General features: G+C 40.9%; 1 protein-coding gene across 6 annotated transcripts in view; it reads left to right on the plus strand.

Moving 5' to 3' along the window:
• Positions 1–21,938, plus strand: part of pdlim5b (PDZ and LIM domain 5b) — a 78,651-nt gene extending 56,713 nt beyond the window's left edge. For 2 of the 6 annotated variants that reach the window (XM_080420443.1, XM_080420447.1), the window contains exons 6-15: positions 1,883–1,903; positions 2,034–2,060; positions 4,007–4,164; positions 6,042–6,060; positions 12,006–12,169; positions 17,448–17,631; positions 18,097–18,277; positions 18,840–18,960; positions 20,128–20,243; positions 20,442–21,938. In XM_080420443.1, coding sequence (XP_080276569.1) covers positions 1,883–1,903; positions 2,034–2,060; positions 4,007–4,164; positions 6,042–6,060; positions 12,006–12,169; positions 17,448–17,631; positions 18,097–18,277; positions 18,840–18,960; positions 20,128–20,243; positions 20,442–20,531 — 1,081 coding nt within the window. In that variant the 3' untranslated portion in view covers positions 20,532–21,938. The remainder of the gene's footprint in view (positions 1–1,882; positions 1,904–2,033; positions 2,061–4,006; positions 4,165–6,041; positions 6,061–12,005; positions 12,170–17,447; positions 17,632–18,096; positions 18,278–18,839; positions 18,961–20,127; positions 20,244–20,441) is intronic. The other 4 variants (XM_080420445.1, XM_080420448.1, XM_080420444.1 and 1 more) reach the window with 3 other exon arrangements.
• Positions 21,939–22,398: the final 460 nt, after the last annotated feature.

The raw sequence follows: 22,398 nt of genomic DNA on the forward strand, positions 1-22,398 counted from the left end.
CAATCTACAAGTAGAGCCCATCCACAAACTCACTTAACCCATTAAAGGGGTAGTTCACTCCCAAAATAACTTTTTTTCTATTGATTACTGACCATCTGGAGCCTTGAATTCATAGATATTTTTTTGTTTTTGTCACATTCCTAAGCCAATAATTTGATTATAATAAATGTGTCCCCATTGATTCCGGTAGGAGACACAAATGCATTTGTGTCTCCTACCGGAATCAATGGGGCTACATTTATTATAATCAAATAATAAAGGAAGGAATGCGACAAAAACAAAAAAATATCCATGAATTCAAGGCTCCATGGGGTGAGTAATCAATAGAAAAAAAGTTATTTGGGGGGTGAACTACCCCTTTAAAACTGGGAAAACAAAATCGTGTCATTTTTAGATTTTAGCCACTTTAACCATTATTTTATACTTTGGCTATTCAAAAATGTTGAGAATTTGTGACAAATCTTTAAATATATTTATTTTAAAAACACTTTTAACTCAAATCTATGCTTCTGGGGGGTCCCTGGAACAAAATATTTTGAGATGTGGGGGTCGGCGGCCAAATACATATAATTTTGGGGGTCCTTGACATGAAAAAGTTTAAGCACCACCGATATAGCAACATACGTTTTTCAGAAAAGGATTTAGAAGACATTTGCAGAATCGGCCTCAGGTCTTAATGGGTTAACGCGTCGCTATGCGCCGTGTCGTGAGCTTGTAAATGGGGGGTATTTTTAACGTGCGACACCGTCGTACAACAGAGACTTCCACATGAGGGCCAGCGAGGTGAGGTCATAAGGTCCATTCATTCCTCCCGTGGTGTTTTGATCCATGTATGCTATCACTGCATTTACACCCAAGGCAGGCAGTACTGTTGGCATTTACATCTGTCTGGTTCCATCTGCTACTGTTGTCAGTACGGTGTCAAGGCCACAGTCAAATCACTGCCAACAATACTGTAATGTCACCAGTGGTGGACAGTAACAAAGTACATTTTCTTGAGTACTGTACTTAAGTTTGAGTATCTGTAGGGGGGGGGAAAAGTACATTAGCCGTATTTCAAATATAGTGAAAATAGCTTGTGAGCTTGCAGATCTTGTATTTTCACTACTAAAATCTTTTGTTTAGATTTCTTTTGTTTTCAAATTCAATACATCAATGCATTGATATTAAAAATAAAATGTACTACTATTTTTAAAAGCAAATACTCCGGCACTTTAACTCAAGTACAAATTTGACAGAGCAACTTTCACTTGTAGTTGAGTCGTATTTGACCACGAGTATGTATACTTTGGACTCAAACTCAAGTACTAGGGTTGAGTATTTTTTCCACCACTGAATGTCACTGTGTGGCTAAGAATAGACTTGCCTCTCTATTCACCTTGATCACCCTTCACCTTAACGCATTTAACACGAGCTGTGCACGTACACACATTGAGCAAATGTTTGCTAAATTAAAATTACACGCACTTGAACAGTGACATGGAGAACTGTTCACAGTATTTGTGTATCCATCCATATTGGATTCCATAACGGATTCAGAAGTACCAAATAAAGCCCAGTAGTTCCACCTTGTGGCAAGATGTGGTCACTTCCATTTTCACACATAAATACCGTCCATATCAACACTGAAGCGCTTCTGTCCTGTACAGTGAATTCCATGTAAACATAACCATCTTGCTCTACCTTTTAACCAGCTGCTTTAATTCATACTATGATCGTCTCTGACTTATACAATTTTAAATTTTTCTGACTTATAAATCATTTTACTCAATTAGCTGACACTGTAGCTGACTGCTGATCCCCTCTCTCTCTCTCTCTCTCTCTCTCTCTCTCTCTCTCTCTCTCTCACTCTATCGCTCTCTTTCTCTCTCTCTCTAAATAGTGAGCCACAGAAATGTGTTAAGTAAGTAAAGTTCACAGTGGCTATTTTAATATTTTCCCTATGCAAACTGCACTCTGTACCTTATAACCTTGAGTTTCTGATTCTTTTTCTGCTTTTCTTCCTTTTTCCATCTATCTATACTCAATACAAGAATTCCACCTCCAGTTAAACCTAGGAGGTAAATCTGAGGTCTAGCAACAGTCACTTCACAGTGTGAAACATGCCCTTCATTCTGCACTTTATAGCACACCCATTACACAATGCGTGTATGGAGAGGAGTTTTTTGTACTTGTGTGTGTGTGTGTGTGTGCGCGCGTGCGAGTGTGTGTCTTTGTTAGTGTGTACACATGCACATGTGTTCAGGAGTGTTGGACTGGTAAACCTACAGCTGGTGTATTGATTACGTATTGATTGGTTTTGAAGCACTTGAAAGAGTGTAACACTTGTGTTTCTCTGTTAATTCTAATATCAGGGTTAAGGGCCGTCCACGCTAAGCACTACAACTATAAATATATAGTTTTACAAATCGTTCTAAATCAAGTAGATGGCAGAGTCCACACATGATATAGTTGCGAACGCGGAAGGAGGCGCGGCGAAACCTAGGAGGTAAATCTGAGGTCTAGCAACAGTCACTTCACAGTGTGAAACATGCCCTTCATTCTGCACTTTATAGCACACCCATTACACAATGCGTGTATGGAGAGGAGTTTTTTGTACTTGTGTGTGTGTGTGTGTGTGCGCGCGTGCGAGTGTGTGTCTTTGTTAGTGTGTACACATGCACATGTGTTCAGGAGTGTTGGACTGGTAAACCTACAGCTGGTGTATTGATTACGTATTGATTGGTTTTGAAGCACTTGAAAGAGTGTAACACTTGTGTTTCTCTGTTAATTCTAATATCAGGGTTAAGGGCCGTCCACGCTAAGCACTACAACTATAAATATATAGTTTTACAAATCGTTCTAAATCAAGTAGATGGCAGAGTCCACACATGATATAGTTGCGAACGCGGAAGGAGGCGCGGCGAAGCCGCGCCTCCGACCAAGTGGAGCTTACTATGTAACCGTGCTCGGGTTGTGGGTGTGTGTCTCTGTGTGTGTCTCTGTGTGCGTGCACTGCCTCAGCCCTGTGTGCAGCCAAGTAAATGTCCAATATAGACGTACCATACATCAAATGAAAGGCCTTTGAAAACTGAACACACCTGTCAAGGTTGCGTTTAAGCCCGCCCCTTCCCCCGGAAGCCACGCCCCGGAGAAGGTTCCTAAAAACTCCCCATTGAAACCCCATGTTAAATGAAAAGTGCCCGAATCGCTCCGAAACTTTTTCTACCCCCCCTAAGTGGGGGTCTACGAACAAATACTTCGGGCTCGGATTTTGGCTCCGCCCCCCGGAAGTGGGTGAAACAGCCACTTCAAACACTTAGTTGAATTGTTCAAAAACATTCAAAGTTTTTTTTTTGTGAATTTGTATTTTTGTAAGATGCTCCTTTTAACGCAGATTTTTTATACATTTTTTTATTGGTTACTTTTTTTTTAGATGATTTCTTTTCATTATCATTTAATTTTGTTGGCGTTCGCTTCCCGCGTTCGCGCGTCTTACTTGTTGTAATTATAGTGCTTTGTGTGGACGGCCTTTTAGAGATGTGTATACAGTATGAATGTGGTTATGTGATGGCAGCATTTTTACTTTAAACTCCCCCTCCAATCAACACTATGATTTAGAGTAGACTATACAGATTGTTATGTTCAGAACCTGAGCACCAGAATGTCCTTTTGACATTCTGTCCAGTGGAGGTGGGCAGCTTCGCTATACTTCCCCATGTGATCATGTGACCAATCCCCTGAACCTATCATTGTCCAGTATAAGGTTATAAATAAATAAAAACATCAAATATTAATCATAGCAGAGAATGTTTTAATATACTTAAAAATGTGTCTGGAGGGGGACTTTAATTAAGCTAAACAATTAACATTTAACAACTAATCAGGCAGTGATGACCTTGATCAATTGATCTAATTGTATTGTACTAGCATTTTGTATTAGCTGTATTCATTCATGTCTTCTAAAGATAGAGATATTTACAGATAGAGATACTGACCATGTCTTTTAACTGTGTGTACCTCTCAGAAAGCCTGGTATGGAGCCTGAGGTGAGCCACAGCCCAGCACCTAGTGATGCCAGTAAGAAGCGTCTGATCGAGGACACAGAGGACTGGCACCCACGCACAGGCACCTCCCAGTCACGCTCCTTCCGTATCCTCGCCCAGCTCACTGGCACTGAGAACGGTGGGTACCAGCTTAATAATGCTCACACACCTTAAAACCAGTGATTCTCAACCCTTTTGATTTCAAGGACCCCCAGTTTGATATGCGTTAGGCCATGGACCCCCATTTGATGTGATGTTTATCTCTGGGAGCCCAAGCTGCACTGTAAAATACTAAGTATTATTTTTACTCTGAGAGAGAACAAATGGAACCAAATGGACCTGTAAGGGTTCATTTGGTTCTAGCTATCAATCATTGGCCTGGGGACCCCCTGGACCCCTCTCAAGGACCCTTGGGGGAGTCCTTGAGGGATCCCACTTTGAGAACCAGTTCTTTAAACAATAGTTCTGTTTCCTGTCTTTGATTCATGTGTAAGCATCAAGCAGCGTGCTGAATATGGTTTCAATGATCACTACAAAGATTAGAGAACACTACAAAGAGAACACTACAAAGATTAGAGAGATGAAAGACTCTGATTAACTAATCAACTTTTGTTTCATTTGAGAGTTGAGACCCATGTACTCAAACAGTTGTGGTTTAAGTCTTTAAAATCAGACTTTGTTGGGCAAAATCCATTTAAAGACCTGCTTAATTACCATTCGCCATGTTATTAGATAATCAGCATCACCTTATGTTAATAATTATGAGCAAGTTATGCTTTCATTATGTTTACATTTTAGCGTTTTCTCATGGTATGAAGTCCCCCTTTGACTTGTAGCGACATGGACAGTTACATAAGTCAGCTGTGGAGGGTAGTGTGATGTTGGTAGTCCCTCTGGGGCTAAGTGTCCATTATCTCCATCTCACTGTCATCACCTCCGCCGTGTGTGTGTGTGTGTGTGTGTGTGTGTGTGTGTGTGCGCGTGCGCGCGCGCATGTCTAAGCCTGCTCTAATAATACATAATGACACATCGCTGACATGTTATCCTGCATGATCCTCACGCCTAATTTATACTTAGCCGCGCGCCGGTGTCTCGCACCGAAAATAGCCGATCTAAAAGCTCACGGCGCGTCGCGTTCGCTACGCGCTGTGAGCTTTTAGATCTGCTATTTTCGGCATCGCTGTCTCTCTCCCCCTGCCTCTCATTCCCCACTGACATCGGCGAAGAGTTGCACGCTGTGTGGAGAGTGCAGTATGTATGGCGCTGTTCATAGTCCATATGAATCCATGCTCAGAAGTGTTTGTACAGCTGTAATGAATGCGCAGACGGGTCGGGACGTCCCATTAGGATCTGGTTGTCCTGTTTAGTGATGACTGTGCCACACATGGTGTTACTGGCACCAGCCATCAGAATGATCTGGAGTGGGATTGCTATACCGTGGGGAGAGCACGGTGTACATTACCCGAGCTGCAGATATCCAGTATTATCTCAGTGTTCTCTTAGTAATTCTATCGATTACTTTTTTTAATTAATCGAATACTCAATAAAGATGCTTTTTTATATAAGGTATATGTATTTTATATACTGTACTGTATCAGATGCCTGAAGAAGGTCTATTGACTGAAACGTTGCTTAAATAAAGTTGTCCCTATTGTCCAAGTGTAGACGATGTGCGGGTCATTTTCTTTTATTCTATATATCAACAAATCAACACAAAATAGATTGAATTGATTTATTAAAATCAACTAAATCACTGATTAACCATTTAATCCTGATTTTATACTTTGATTAACAGTGTTCTGCAAAAGTTCTGTGAACTCGTAGATCTGCTATTTTTGCTAGTCTTCTTTGCTTTAAAAAAAGGGTGATTAAATTTTTTTTTTTAGTTTGATTAACTGTTACACCCCTACACGTTGCTGCCTGACATTGTGCATCCCCACTGTCATTTACTGTGCATGTTATAATACTCAGTGAGTGAATGAGTTCACAGTGTCTGTCCTTCTGATTGTTTTGCAGAACAAGGAGCAGAGAAGAAGTAAGTCTATAATTATAATCACATTGCACGTGTGTGTGTTTGTGTGTGGGGGATACATGTGTGTGAGTGAGCATGGGTTTGTGTGCAACTGTGTGTGAGTGCACATGTTAGTGTAATTACTGTATATATACAGTACTATAATAGTACTGTGTGTGTGTGTGTGTGTGTGTGTGTGTGTGTGTGTGTGTGTGTGTGTGTGTGTGTGTGTGTGTGTGTGTGTGTGTGTGTGTGTGTGTGTGTGTGTGTGTGTGTGTGTGTGTGTGTGTGTGTGTGTGTGTGTGTGTGTGTGTGTGTGTGTGTGTGCGCCTAAGTGCGCTCTTTGATTGATCACAGAGGATTTAGATTGAGACTTGGCTTTCATCCTCTCAGGAGTACTGTATCTCATTCAGAGTGGTGCTCTGTGGACCTCACAGTATCATGCTTGGTATAATGTAGTAGTAGCCACATCTAAACGTCTCCCTGTGGAGGAACACTTCAGTGGATGCAGCTCAAGCCAGATGAAGCATCTGCATATCGTTGCTGTTGGGCAAAACCTCTCCATATTTTAACTTTTAATGTTTTTTTTGTAAAGGAGTGCCCCACTTTGTCATACTGTAGCTTTTCACACAAAAGTAGCAAAAATAGCCAATCTACAAGCTCAAAATGTGACGCATTTTGAGCTTGTAGATCTGCTATTTTAGCAATTTTTTTATTTGAATCCTGAAAAGTAACAGATTTGGACATATGAGGTTTCCACCCGACAGCGACAATATGGCAAGACTGCTGTTTCTCTGCCCTTTAGTCACTTATCGTCACTGTCGGGTGGACACCTTGTGTCCAAAACTGTTACTTTTCAGAAAGAAAATAAATAAATAACCCGTGCTCCAATGGGTCCCATGGAGTTATTATTTAGTTAAAAGCTCTCGTTAATACTTTTCATTGTTAAATATAACCAACAGACAGAATTAACCACTTTAACTTAATAGCTGAACTAGCTGCTCTACAAGCTCATAACTGGAATGTGTTGCACAGCACTCTTGTACGACAACGTAGGCCATTCATTTATGAAAAAACTAAAGCAGTTGAAATATGGATATACAAGGTTTCTGCCTGACAGCAACGTCATGCTTAATGTGTATTCCATCGTACACCGGAGTATAAACCGGGCTTCAATCTGCAGAAGAAACTAGCCCCGTTTTCCTGACCAATCAGCATGTCACTCAGTGAAATTGAGGGTAATTAAGGGGTTCTGAGGGTAATAAGAGCCTGCCAAAAATAGACTCCCGTCTGTAAGATGTAGCTGAATGCACTATTCATAAGGCAGGGGTACCTTATGATTCTGTCTTAAGCCTGATTTATACTTAGTTGGACGACAGCGTCGCGAGCCGATCATAGCCGATCTACAAGCCCACAGGCTTGTAAATCTGCTATGTTCGGCCGTGCGACACCACCCGTACAGCAAAGCATAAATTGGGCATTAGGCATTTAACCCTTTCAATCTGGAAACGCATCTAAAAATGTCTTCTAAATCCTAACAGTTTTCAGAAAAACGCATGTTGCCATATCAGTGGTGGTATATCAGTGTATTTGGCCGCGGACCCCCATCTCAAAAATATTTTGTTCCAGGGACCCCCAGAAGCAAAGATTTGAGTTACAAATGTTAAAAATATATATATATTCAAAGATTTGCACATAATTCCAAGATTTTTCAAAAATAGCAGATCTAGCTATAGCGGCACTCTGTGCCACGCTATGAGCTTGTATATCTGCTCTTTTTTAATGGCCAAAGAAATCTAAAATGACACAGATGCTTTCCCGGTCTTAAGGAGAGGTGGGCACATTATGTTTTGTTACGTTGGCTGTTTCCTGTGTTTCTGTAATTCTAATCCTTTTCCTTTCCACTATTTCTATGTCATCTTCCGTGTCCTCATTCCTTCCTTCCGTCCTCCATGTTTCTCCTCCTTCTTCTCCTTTTCTTCTCCTTTCCTGCTTTCCTGCTGTCTTGTGGGGTGGATCAGGGTGAACAAGTTGGACGCAGAACTTATAGGACAACAGTACAACAAGCTGAGGGATTGGCATCATGGTGTTTCAGCACGGGCGCTCAACGTGTAGTAGACTATAGTGTTTTTGTTCATCAGTGTTTTGTTTTGTTTTGTTTTGTTTTGTTTTATTTATTCATGCTTGGCCACTAATATAACTTTCTCTCTCTGGGTAGCATTGTCGTACTGTAGCATGTCGTTATCGGTCCTTACACTATGGCACAGAATAATAACCGACCACCTAGGGCAAATAGATCATTCTGATTGGACAATGAGAACGGAGAGAAGAGATTTTTTTGTAGAATGTGTTCAAAACTAAAAAACTCTCAGTACACACATCCTAATGTACAATCTTTTTCTAATGAACCTGAATCTGTTTCGTAATTAGCGACACCTGGGTGACAAGAATTACTGAAGCTACATTGAATGAAGGAATAAGAACCATGGAAAGCTTTTCTAATGTAATAATGTAACATTTAATATTTTTGGCAATTATGGAGATATTTCATGTTAGTCGTAGTTTAAGCAGGTTGTGAACAAGTTGGGTATGAGAAAACAGCCGCACTTTGGAATTGAATTGACTTGCTCACAGCGTATTATCACTTAGATGTAATATCCTATCACGTCTCTCTCAAGAAGTGATCAGGTGCAATAGCTGCATGCAAGTGTGTGTCAAAGTGTTCATGAAATATATTAAAAGGAGCACGTTACAATAGAAAATCACTATTATTGTAATGGACTAGTGTAGATGTACACTATACTTTACAGCACTGCAAAATCCTGAGTATTATTATAGTATTTAACTCTGAGAGTAAATATTTACTCTGTCAGAATTAAATTAACACTTAGGATTTTAAATCTTCACTGCCTTAGGACTTTGACTTCACTGTTCTCTACCTATCTTCTACATACTTTTACTATGTGTACTTCTGTATTTTATGTATTTATCTCTTTTGTACACTAACACAATAGCCTTGTTTGATTTTTGATTATTATTATTTTTGTCTCAATAAAATCTTTCTCTTTACTTCAACTGTTCTTTATTTCCTGTTCTTTATTTTCCTCCTCTCTTTCTCGCTTTCCTGGGAAACAATGTATGGTGAAAAGCAATCAAAGTCTATGGCAGAAAGGAAACGGTTCATAACACCATGGTGTATACTGTAGTCTCTTTTAAGTAATACCATATTTTCAGCCATAATCTCTTTTGTGTATTGACATTTTCAGACAGTAGAGGGCAGTATAATCAAGGCAAGTCTAATTTTGTATTAATGACAAAAGAAACTCTACAAACAAACTATAACTACAGTACTATAACAATATATAAAATGTATCAATACAAGATCAATGATATGAAATGATATGAATATTATGGTTTCCAGTCATTTATTTAGTTTAATATTCATCAGTACTCTGCCAGTCACACCAAACACCAAACCAACCAGTATCTCTTTATAATTATGTCAAGTCTTGTGGCATGACATTATACATCAATTTCACTCCACACGTATAGAATAGTAATATTACTAATTATTAAATGTTGATTTACGATCACATGGAAAAAAAATTACACATACTGTATGACACTGGTGCGCAGCTAAGTATAAATGAAGCATAAGAAGCTACAGTTTTCTCTCTAGCAGTATTATGGAAGAGGTTACAATTGTTTACTGAAGGAACTCGTGGATGTTTGCCTTGGAATTAAGCCGCAGGTTAAGATGAGATCATGGCTGTCTGTGGTAACCCAGGTGTATCATTCAATTATGAAATAATTGAATTATGTACACAAGCCTAGCCAAGCAAATATGGTCATATACCCTCAAAATGGATGGAAAATACAGAGTGACCTTATTGCATCGTTAATGCCTAACCCATTAAGACCTGAGGCCGATTCTACAAATGCCTTCTAAATCAGTAGTTCTCACTCTTTCAAAGGTTTTTCAAAAATGTAAAAGAAATAGCAGATATACAAGCTGTACAAAGCGAGCTCGTACATCTGCTATTTTTGAATAACCAACGCAAAAATCTAAAATTACACGCATGCTTTCCCGGTTTTAATTAAATAGTTTGTTATAATAGTTCTGGTCATTAAATTTCTTTCAAGATCTTTCAAAAATGGCAAATCTACGACGCGTTGTGAGCTTGTAGATAGGCTATTTTCAGATAGCCGCTGTATATAGGGTTAAAGTGGATAAACAGAATTTAATGGTATATTAACACATTTAGCTGGGGACCCCCTGGAACCCCCTCAATGACCCCTGGGGGTCCCCAGACCCTACGTTGAGAACCACTGGTTTAACACACAGGCTGCCGCTGTCCCCAGACAGGCAGTGCGTATAAAAGCTGTGAATTGTTACACTCTCACAATAATACAGAGGAATTAAAATAGCCTTTTTGTGAACGTACGTGAGCGTAGCTTACAACAGTTGGTTCCCTAACTTTTTAGCTCGGTAGGTCCCACTCCCGGGAAACACTGACTCATAATACCATGTTGCTTTATAGTGGAGTGCAGTCTCTCCCAGTGTTTCAATGTGATGAGGGAATTAGGAGGGTAACCCAGATCGAGGCTCGGAGAAATTGACAGCGGCAGCTCTAATTGTTCCTGTGTGTATCTTATTGATGAGCCATCTGGACACCAGACAGTGCTGTAAGACCTTATTGGATCAATCTGCCCATGGTTTTCATCACACACAGTTTTTAATTCAATCAATGCAGCTCATAACTGGCTCGATTGGTCCAGTGTGTCACTGGGGCTTCCTGCTAATTGATTGTAATGTTTAGTATCTGTGGTGGGACGACTTGCAGTCACAACAGACCCTATTCTATGTCGAACTACCCCCCCACCCCCCTTTCCCCCGAAGCCAATTTCTTTTAGGGCAGTAATCCTCAACCTATTTGATTTCAAGAACCCCCGGTTTGATATGCATAAGGCCTCGGACCTCCATTTTATAGGATTTTTTATCTCTGGGAGATAAAAACAGAGAACTGGTGTCTGCTACTTTCACCTTATATCCTCAGGGTCAATTTAACTCTGAGAGTGTACAAATGTACAAAGAGTGTACACATTTATACACTCTCAGATCTGACAGTACACACCCAAAAGCGTCCATTTTGGTTCCTAACCATCAATATGTTTTTGCTGGGGACCCCCTGGAACCCCCTCAAGGACCCCTGGGCTGTCCTCGGACTCCCCGGTGAGAACCAGCGGTTCAGGGCCTGGCCACAGGGAGAAACTGTCATGGCTGCAGTTGGACAGTGGTGGTGTCTTCGTGATGGCTTGGTGTTGATATGGCGGGCGAACAGCTGTGACATCTCAGCATGTAACCATGGTGGCTGTTGCAACAGCAAACACAGTGTGAACTGTGAACGGCGTCAGTTGACATAAGCCTGCGAATGCAGTGTGGAGAGTCCTGAACAAACACACACACACCCTATCTCACACAGTGAAATCCCAGTTAAACCCCCACCCTTACACCTCAAGGGTTACATTAACACTCCGTATTTTGCTGTGTGGTCTGGTAGCTACAGTACTACTACCACTACTGTCTTTGCCATGGGGAGAAGTGTGTGTGTGTGTGTGTGTGTGTGTGTGTGTGTGTGTGTGTGTGTGTGTGTGTGTGTGTGTGTGTGTGTGTGTGTGTGTGTGTGTGTGTGTGTGTGTGTGTGTGTGTGTGTGTGTGTGTGCGCGTGCGAGTGACGTGTGTGTGGATCTGCTTGCGTTTGTACATTCATGTCTGTGTGTGTGCATGCATGCATCTGCGTGCGTTCACGTGTGTTTGTTTGTTGCAAAATCCCTTTTCTCTTTGAGAGTTTAAAAATACATCTATCGAAATAAAATGTTTACACTCCATTCAATGAACACAATGTTGCAGTGTGCTTATGTGGTAGTGATCTGTGATCCATATGGAGTGACTGTTATTTATTCCCTAGTGAAGTGGTTGAAGACGCCACTCCCGGCACCCATGTCTCGTCTCCAGCAAAGACATTTTCCAAATCGGCTGGGGCCCCAAGGAATGGCAACGCTGTGCCTCCATCCATGTTCAAGAGCCCTTCTGCAGCACAGAGCAAACCCTGGCAGGCCGGAGGTCCAGCAGGTACAGTCGACACACCCACACACCTCACCCTGGCTCAAAAGTAAAGTTCAACAACACTAGTTGGTTCTTTCTTCTGTTTTTGTTAGTGTAGCGTTCATTATACTTGTTTGATTGTATGATAGTGCATCACGGTAATAGTGTAAAGCTTGTTGTAACTCCCGAGGTGTGAGTTTTGATCATTGATTTTAGTCAACAAACAATGCCATGCTTCTTTAAGGGTGTGCCATATTCACATTTGACCTCTTCAGCTCTGGCATCCCAATGTTTGGGCATGTCATTATAGGTGAACATTTTCAAAAACGTTTCTATGTTTTTCTAAATGTTTTATTTAAAAAAAAATTAAAAACTAGCAAAACAGACAAAGTAGATTACATATTTTTGCTTTTTGCTGAACAACAAAGTATGTTGGACTTTCATGCATGGACTTCATGGATTTCTTGCATGGACTTGAAATAACTATAATCTAAAAATGGAGGTCTCCCCATTAAATATCAGGGATATGTGTTTTCAATCTAATATAGAATTTGAAGTTGAATGGGCTTATATAGGTCGGGGGCTTGTCTGATCAAATACTGAATCAAGCAACTTCAGGCTTGTTTCATCTCGGTATGGAGACTGCAGATGTTGACTTGACAGGCGTTACTGCTGGAGCTTGTCAATCTGTAGTTGCTTCTTTTGGTCTCTAGAGGGCAGCGCCATGCTATAGTAAACCCTAATTTCTCAGTCATTACTTTTATAGCAGATAAGATGTTTGATACGGAGTCGTTCAAGCTTACGAGCTCTATAATAATGAGTGCTGTTCAGCTAATGAGCACAACTTATGAGCTTTCACCTCCACTATCCCTTAGTTAAATGGATTGTGAAATGTATAGTTTAGTTTATTTTGATCTTATTTTACAGGAGGCTGCTCTTTAGGGCTATAATCCAGGTCATGAGATCGGAGGCCGCTCAGAGTAAATATTTAAGAGGCATCAAGCAGGGGTCATCATTACCATTAGTAAGACAGTAGTATGCACTCATACTGTGCAGTGGTGGAAGAAGTACTCTGAATATTTGCTTGAGTAAAAGTAGCAATTCCACAGTGTAGAAATACTCTGTTAAAAAAAAGTCCTCTATCAAACATTTTACTTTACAAAAGTATTGGCATGAAAATTTACTTAATGTACCTAAAAGTACTCATTATGCAGGATGTCCCATTTCAAAAAATCTTTCAAAAATACAGAATGTGTCGCGTTGTAGATCGGTGTTGAGTACAATATTTGCCTCTGAGATGTGGTGGAGTATAAGTATAAGTAAGTAAGTAGGTTGGAGAGTCTATCCCCGTTACAATACACTAGGCCACTGGGAGATGGATTGCTGAGATGGAGCGCCACACCTACCATCAGCTCACAGTAGTTACCCAGTACTTACTGCATGACTTGCTGCACCCAAGCCACGCTACTCATACGCTGAGTTGGTGGTGCCCAGGATTGAAACCCATGACCTTGTGGTCCAAAGGTGAGAGCTCTACCGACTGAGCTACCCGGAACAGGTCAAAATGTGTCAACATCTTTCAAAAAGAGCTAAAGAGCAGTCCAGTTCCCGACGACCTTTGCTGCTTGTCACTCCCCATCTCTCTCTCCCCATTTCCTGTCAGTCTACTGTATTCTATCAAATAAAAGCAGAAAAAGACCCAAAAATATCTTTAAAAAATAAATAGCTAATGCATCGCGATGTGTAGATCGGTTATAGACTAAGTGGAGTGGAGTAAAATGTACAATATTTGCCTCTGAGATTCGGTGGAGTAGAAGTATAAAATGCTGGAATTTTTTTTAATACTCAAGTAAAGTAAAATTACCTCAAAGTACAGTACTTGAGTAAACGAAGCGTACTTAGTTACTTTCCACCACTGATACTGTGCATACATGAAAAGATCCAGTATGTTCTCTCTGCAGTGGTTTGGGTGTGGGGCTAGTGAGGTCCCCTGCCTGCCCAACCTAACCTCCCTCCCTAGAGGCTTTTAAGTAATGACCACTGAAAGGAGCCATAGGGTGAAAGTAGCAGAGACCATAGTCGGGTCTCTGTGAGATGCTTTATGTATCAGATTAACACTCATTTGAGCCCAAGTAAACAACCACATTGCTCATACTGACCGTGTGGAAGTGAGCCAAATCTTGCCAGGAAGTATTTGCGTGCATTAATAATATTTGGCCTCTGTTAAGAGGTATGAACGTGATAGATCGGTAGGAAAAACACCCTAACACCCTGTATGTACTGTTATCATCTTATGTGTACAGAAATTGTATGACCAGAGCATCTGAGTTCTAGTATTTATTGGTTTACTAAGTCCAGAGGTTTTAAGTGGTTAACCCATCTCTGTCATTTTAGATTTCTTTGGCTATTCAAAAACAGCAGATCTACAAACTCATAGCGCGGCACTCTGTGCCAATGTGTTCCCGGATTGAATGGGTTAAAAAGCCCAGTGCCCCATGCCATGCAGTGTCGGAGCAGCAGGGCCATCTGTGTATAGTAAAAGCAGAGTGACAGCAGCGTTGGTGACAGACCAGAGTACTTCCCCCAGATGTTTATCATGTACAGATAAGACCGTGGCAAAGGATGAGTCATCCCATCATCCCCATCATGCCTCTTCTCTCTCAGTTCCTGTCTATTCCATAAAACATCAACATCACCGCCGTCGGGCAGAAACCTTGTATGTGAATATCGTTGCCGTCGGGGCAGAAACCTCTTATCTCCATGTTTTAACTTGTTGTGTTTTTTTTAAATAAATGAATGCCCTGCTTGATCATACTACAGTGTCACACAAAAGTATCAAAAGTAGCAGATCTACAAGCTCGAAACGCAGGGCGAAGCGACACGTTTTGAGCTTGTCGATGTGCTCTTTTTTTATTTGAATCCTGAAAAGTAACAGTTTTGGACACGTGGAGGTTTCCACCCGACAGAGACGATATTTCAACATATGCCCTACATTGTCACACAAGAGTGTTGCACAGAAGAAAATAGATGATCTACAAGCTCACAATGTGTCGCAGCACAACGCATGAGCTTGTAGAGTTTTTGATATTTTAGAAAAAAAATTAAGTGAAAGTGGACAAGGCTGTCTGTGGATTTTTTATAAATGTTGAAATGAAAAGTATTAACAAGAGCTTGTGACTAAATAACAGCTATTTTGGATCCATTGGAACACAGTTTTCCTTTTCCTGAAAAAAAAGGTTTTGGACATACAAGGTTTCTGCCTGACAGCGACAACATGGCTCCTGTCCTGTCCTGTCCTGTCCTGTCCTGTCCTGTCCTGTCCTGTCCTGTCCTGTCCTGTCCTGTCCTGTCCTGTCCTGTCCTGTCCTGTCCTGTCCTGTCCTGTCCTGTCCTGTCCTGTCCTGTCCTGTCCTGTCCTGTCCGGTCCTGTCCACCCTTGTCCTGCTCGATGCTGGGGCCATGCAGCCATCGACTGACTGAGCTGTGAGCTAAAATGACCAGTGTTACCAGACCAGGGAGGCAGAGAGGGGTTGACTGGAAGCAGAGTTTTGAGCAGACGGGCCGTGATTCAATTAGAATGTGGATACAGATCTCCAGTCTGTGCCTGCAGCCTGTCACAGTCACACGTCTTGCACATCATGGCCATTCCTCCTGCCTCCTTATCTACGCTCTACATCGCTTCCATCTCGTGGTGGTGGAAGAAGAAGAAGAAGAAGAAGGCCTGCAACTATCCATTATTTCTTTAGCGATTATTCTATGGATTACTTTTTCGATTAACCGAATAGTTGAGAAGCAGGTTTTTAAAATGTATTTTAAAATGTAGTATATTTCAACAAATCATTAAACCCTATTATATAATTTGTCACATAACGGTGCGCAAAAATTGTGAAAATAGCCGATCTACAAGCTCACAATATGTCGCATCACCACGCGTTGTGAGCTTGTAACTTGTAGTATTTTTTTTTACTTTTTAAAGTAGCATATAATTACAGGCCCAAAATAGGGATATATTATTAATCGATTATTTTGTAAAATGATCGATTATCGATAATTTATTTTAATCGCTAAAATGTATTAGTTCTATTAACTGTTGCACCCCCAGGAAGAAGTACTTAGATTTTTTTTAAAGTAGCAATACCACAATGTAGAAATATATAAGTATAGAGGTATTGGCATCAAAATATTCTTGCAGTACCAAACATAAACGTACTATTATGCAGACTGGCCCATTTCATCACTTTAACGTTCTGAATCACTGCTCTATATTATGAGGCCAGGTTTTCTCTGTAACCAGTTGTTCTCGTTCTCGTCGCTGCCCCTATGTCACTATCCTTCTCTTCTCACCTCCCCGTCAGTACCTGGTTGTGTTTATTCAGTCAGTTTGCTCTTGGTTATGAGGAAATAGGGGAGAAGGGGGGGGGGGGGTGCACTTGACTGTTGACCCTCTAGTGACTAGTCCTTGAAGATGGTGCCCTCTGTCTCAATACTGTCTCTGTCCATCTTCCCTTTGCCCCCCAACTGTCCCCCCCCGATGGACGCTAACATTTTGACCTCCCTCTTGGAAGTATTTTTTCTCTTTTTATGAGGAGAGGAGAGGGATTCTTTTTCCAGGTGTCTTTTCTGTCTCTGGAGAAAGTCTTTTCCCCTCCTGTGAAACATTGATCCATTGTTTAGCCGCTGCGCCCAGCTGTTCCATGCTTCACACATGGATGATAGAGAGAAGAGAGAAGACACCTGTATACTGTGCACACCTGTTTTTGTAGGGGAATGCAAAGTCACTTTGACATGCAAACATGAATATCAAAAATGTTTGATGCTAATTATACTATTCAGATACATGTTGGTTACTTGTTCACATACGTTATGCTATTTAGACAGACATTATACTCTCTGCTTGTCCACAAATGCTATGTATGTTATTTAGATAGATGCTAGACAGATGCTCGGTTTGATGTTTACCTGTTATCCTAGTTACTTTGTAGCACTAAATTGTTTTCTTTGCATTCTGTCGTTTCTTGACTAGGGTTCATGCCTTCTTGCACTTGTAACTCGCTTTGGAGAAGAGTGTCTGCAAAATGAGAGATTGTAATATTAATAATAATAAGTGACATCATCATCATAATATATTATTTATTGTTGCTATGCCTCATTTGTGTTTTATATTTTGCAAAGATGTGATACACTTGATGTGTCAGATATAGCTCAAAACGCTGAGCTAAGTAACTCAGCTGTTTGTTGTACAGTATTTAAATAATCTGACCAACGCGAATCTGACCAACGCTTTCATCTTCATACTGTATCTTAGGTTTTCCTAAGGGAGGGCCGGCTCCTTCATTCGGCAACATTACCAACACTACTGTCCCCAAAGGCCCAGACCGTCCCGTCCCACAGCCACACCAAAAGGACCTGGACACTCTGGTGCAGAGGGCTGAGCACATCCCTGCTGGCACGCGGACCCCCATGTGTAGCAAATGCAACAACATCATCAGGTAAACAGCAGCATCAAGCCTGACGTATACTGTATATAGTCGTACGACTATTTCACTTTTGACATTGTTCGGCCAGTAGATAAAATATAAATTAAAGCTGCAATCCACAACTTTCATGTCTACCTGAGACTCAAACCGGATATCCTGCATGAGAGACCAAATGTGCAACTGTGCCAATAAGAAGTACCCACTTGGTCAGGGGAAATATGTGCTTACGAGCTTCAGGCAGTACTACTTAAACAGTAGTTGTCCTACCCATTTCTCAATAGAAGAGTAGAAAGACCACGTCCAACCACTGCAGAGGTGCTAGTTATATTGTATTAACACACTCTACCATACAGATTGGTTAAAATAACATTGTATTCATTAAAATAAAACGAATAAACCTCTTTACAATAAGATTATAGAAAGCTGTACCAATCATTTGGTGTCTCTAAAACTCTGTCCCCTGCTTGTTCTCTGTAGGGGCCCCTTCCTGGTGGCGATGGGCATGTCGTGGCACCCGGAGGAATTCAACTGTGCCCACTGCCATGCTTCCCTGGTAGAATGTGGCTTTGTGGAGGAGAGGGGTCAGGTGTACTGCGCACACTGCTATGAGGAGTTTCTAGCTCCCAGCTGCAAAAGCTGTCAGCAGAAGATCCTAGGGGTGAGTGAAGACCACCACTACAAGTATTATTATGTGGCATGGCTCCTATGGGGTGGCCGTCTAGTCTAGAAGATGGTTTTTGTTTGTGTATGCCTGTCTGTCTGTCTGTCTGTCTGCCTGCCTGCCCGGGGGTAATCTCATAAACCACTGGACCGATCAGTGCCAAATTTCTTGTGCACACTGGCAAATATTTTTCATGTGCTTTATATTCTATGTTTAAAGCTTAATTAATTAACCTCTGAATGTACTCAAATGCAGCTTTGTAATATATGAGAGTGAACCAGCACATGTACTGGTCAAACACATAAAGGTTAAGCAGGTCAAAGCTAACTTTAACGTATTTATCATATATCTTGGGGGATCATTATAGCATAACATACCTTTCACTGTATCTGGAATATATATTTTTTTAAGACTTGTTGGCACAAATAACAAAAAGTGCACCATGAATCATCATGAAAAGTACATAAAACTGTATTTATTTCAGCCACATATGGAGTTTTCATTAAGATTTAATACGTTATGATTTCACTGTATATGTATTTCTATATTATTTATGCAGGAGGTGATGAACGCCCTGAAACAGACCTGGCACGTGTACTGTTTTGTATGTGCCTCCTGCCAGCTACCAATCAGAAGTAATACATTTCATATGGAAGATGGACAGCCATACTGTGAAAGAGGTACGAGACCAAGAGCCCTTGCACACAGAGTCTGATGCCATTGTTTTATTGGTCAATCAGTTTTTATTTTAATGCATTCTGAAAAAACACAGGAATCTGGTGTAAGACACTCAACATCGGACTAGATTAGAATACAGATTCAGAGGGAAAAAGTAGATACATTTAAGAGAAGAACTAGGTGTGCAAGAGGTCATATAATGTTTGTGTTTAGATTTTTTGTCTGTTAGTTTGTTTTTGTGCAATTTTCTTTTTACAAGAGATGATTATAACCGAATTCCTTAGCTGTACACCAAATTAACTGAGAGTATATGTCACAGGGAAATTGGCATTCGTTGGGAAATTGGAAAGGTATGCTCGTTTTTAGGCGCGGGGCTTCGGCGCGAGGCAGGGTTTTTTACGCGAGGGCTTTTTACAGGGTTTTTTACGCGAGGCACTCCTCCTCGCGAGGAGGAGGAGGAGGAGGAGGCGCGAGGCGGGGCTTTGATGCGAGGCCGCGCGAGGAGGAGGAGGAGGAGGCGGCGGCGCGAGGCGGGGCTTTGATGCGAGGCAGACCTGGCTTTTGTTGTTCCCCCCCACATAGCAACCAGGAAGCTACGTTAGGGGAACGCTGAACACGCGTTCACACGCACACGTGATAATAGTTATTGTCCATGACGGAGGCGTGCTGACTCAGCAGAGCTTGAGGCTGAGGAGGCACGCCCGAGCGCCGCCAGGCGCGAGTGCCCGCACCGACCGGCCGATGGTCTGCTAGTCGAATCAGCGCCGTCCGAGTTGTAAACCGATCGGGGGAGAATAGATCTTTTCATGGGTTACTATCCACGACACACATGTGATGTGTGCGTGTGCATGTGTGCGCGTGCATGTGTGCGCATACACACATGAACACGTGTGTGTGTGTGGTGGGGGGCTCTAGTCTAGTGTGGCTTGCATCGCCCTCTAGTGTTGGTTCTCCTTTTTCAATTTCCCTGGTTTTCCAATTTCCCTGTAACATATACTGTACATGTATTTGGTTAAAACTCATTTATACTTTACACTAATGTACTGTGCAGGGGTTGTTTGTACTGTACATTAGGAGTTAGAACTAGCACAGTGTGGATAAATGATCACTGAGGATTTCACTTTGTAAAGAAAAGCCACAGTGAATGCTAAAGAACATCTTCTCTGCAGACTACTACATGCTGTTTGGTACCAGTTGCCATGGGTGTGATTTCCCCATCGAGGCAGGAGATAAGTTCTTGGAAGCTCTGGGATTTACCTGGCATGACACCTGCTTTGTGTGTGCGGTAGGTACAAACTCTAAAGCCACTAGGGCAGAAAAAGATATCACTCATCACTGTATACAATTCAGTCTCACAATCGCAACACTGATACCTGTGTTGTTTGCTCCTCCAAGACAATGTTGGATTTGGCCATGTCCCCAAATACCTGTGCAATATACGTATGTGTCTCAATTAAAGCATGTTTTTCTCCCCATACTGTAGGTGTGCAGCACCAGTCTGGAAGGCCAAGCATTCTTCTCTAAGAAGGACAAGCCTCTGTGCAAGAAACATGCCAACACTGTCAAAATGTAACCTGCCCTCAGCACTAAGAATGTCCAGGGGCAAGAGTCACAACAATCTGTCCATCAGCTGTTTATATTATTTTGCCATTTTATCATAAAGGAAACTATTCTGGTTTAATTAATTGTGTCTTCCAGGGTTCGATTAGTAAAAAAAAACGAACAAAAAAACACATAGGGAGACATTAACCACTTAAGCCCTGTACAAACTTTGACAAATTGTGAAAATAGCCAATTAACAAACTTGCAATGTGTTTTTTGTGCTATTTTTTTTAATTCTATGTTATACATTTTTTTTTTTTTAAAGATTTTGAAAAATCTTGACAATTTGTGACAAATATTGTCAAATTTGCCAGGGTTAACGTGGTTGACCTACATTTTGTATTAAATACTTAAATTGTGATATCATCAAATATCAAACATATCCGACAGTCTTCATTTGTGTTTAATTCAGTCTGACCAGAAGCAGGGATAAAGCAAATCCCCTCTGGCGGTCGAACCCTGGACTGTCTATTGAGACGTTGGGTTATGGGTTCTGCTGTAAGCCTTATATTATTTTAGTAATCTTGGTATAGTTTGAATTTACCTTTTGCCCTAATGTCACCCGAGTATTGGTTACGTCAGTGGTTCTCAAAGTGGCGTCCAGGGACCCTCAGCGTTCCTTGAGGGGGTTCCAAAACGGACCCTTACAGGTCTGTAATTCTGAGTGTACAAAAAGGAACCAAATGGACCCTTTTGTACACTCTCAGAGTTATAGGGGCCGTTGAAATGAAAAAGTTTGCGAACCACTGGGTTAAGTCACCAAAGTACAGTAATTATATCAATGAATATATTGGAAGTATGTCTGAAGGTATATCCCCCTCTCTCTGCAGGGGTCTGTTGGTAGGTTTCTATTTATCCTGGGCTATTTATTTTGGCTGGAGGTGTTTTGGGCTCTCTGATAGGCATTTTTGCACATTCTAGGTTAGTTTGCCACACTGATGGGGGAGAATGAGAAATGCTATTCTGTTGAACATGTTTATTTTATAATATATAGTGTCATGGTTCAAATCGGTTCCCACATGATGTAAACTTGCATGTTTTTCTTGTTGGAAAAAAAACCCAAACAATTACGTATGGATCCAGAGACAAAAGATACACCTTATAGTTTGCCTTTTTTTATTATTATTTCATGTTTCTTTTAAGTTTTTTTTTTCTTCTGAATTTCCATCATTTTACCCTGACATAGCATACACAAAGACAATCTGAGCTCGGCTGTCAATATTCCTTTCTCCTGTCAGTACAATTTCAGTGCCGTTTAAAAAAATATGCACATACTGTTTACATTCAGTGCAATGTATGGGGTTTTTATTTCATGGGGGGAAATAACACACAGTTTTCTTCTGAATTCAAATAAAAGAGTTAAACATAAAGACACTTATGTCATGTGTTTGTACTGTGTATATCTACATTCATTGCATTCATTGTAGAGCCCGAAATAATGTGTCTGGTGTTAGAATAAACCACAAATAGCAAATGTGTCACTCTACTGCATACACCCTACCATTTGTATTAATTCAAGTATGGACTACGTACATGCACCCTATGTTATAGTCAGAGTTTATAGTCAGTAATTTAGGAATTTAAGTAAAATAAAATGACCGGTATGCAAGAAGCTTTAGTAGTAGTTTAGCTACCACAATGTGTTTTTATCCCTTTGAATGTATTTGCAATGAAAAATTCAATCACTCAATAAATCAATCATTCAATCCTTGTACAATAGACCTTTTTCCACAGCAGCAGTTTAGAAATAGTAGGGTACAAATAGGTGGCACCAATGATAGGCTTAATTAAGGTTGTGTTCCATACAGGTCAAACAGTGGAGGTGCTGATGTTATGCA

The sequence above is a fragment of the Gymnoscopelus braueri genome, assembly GCF_963280865.1.
Source record: "Gymnoscopelus braueri genome assembly, chromosome: 22".
Classification (NCBI taxonomy): domain Eukaryota; kingdom Metazoa; phylum Chordata; class Actinopteri; order Myctophiformes; family Myctophidae; genus Gymnoscopelus; species Gymnoscopelus braueri.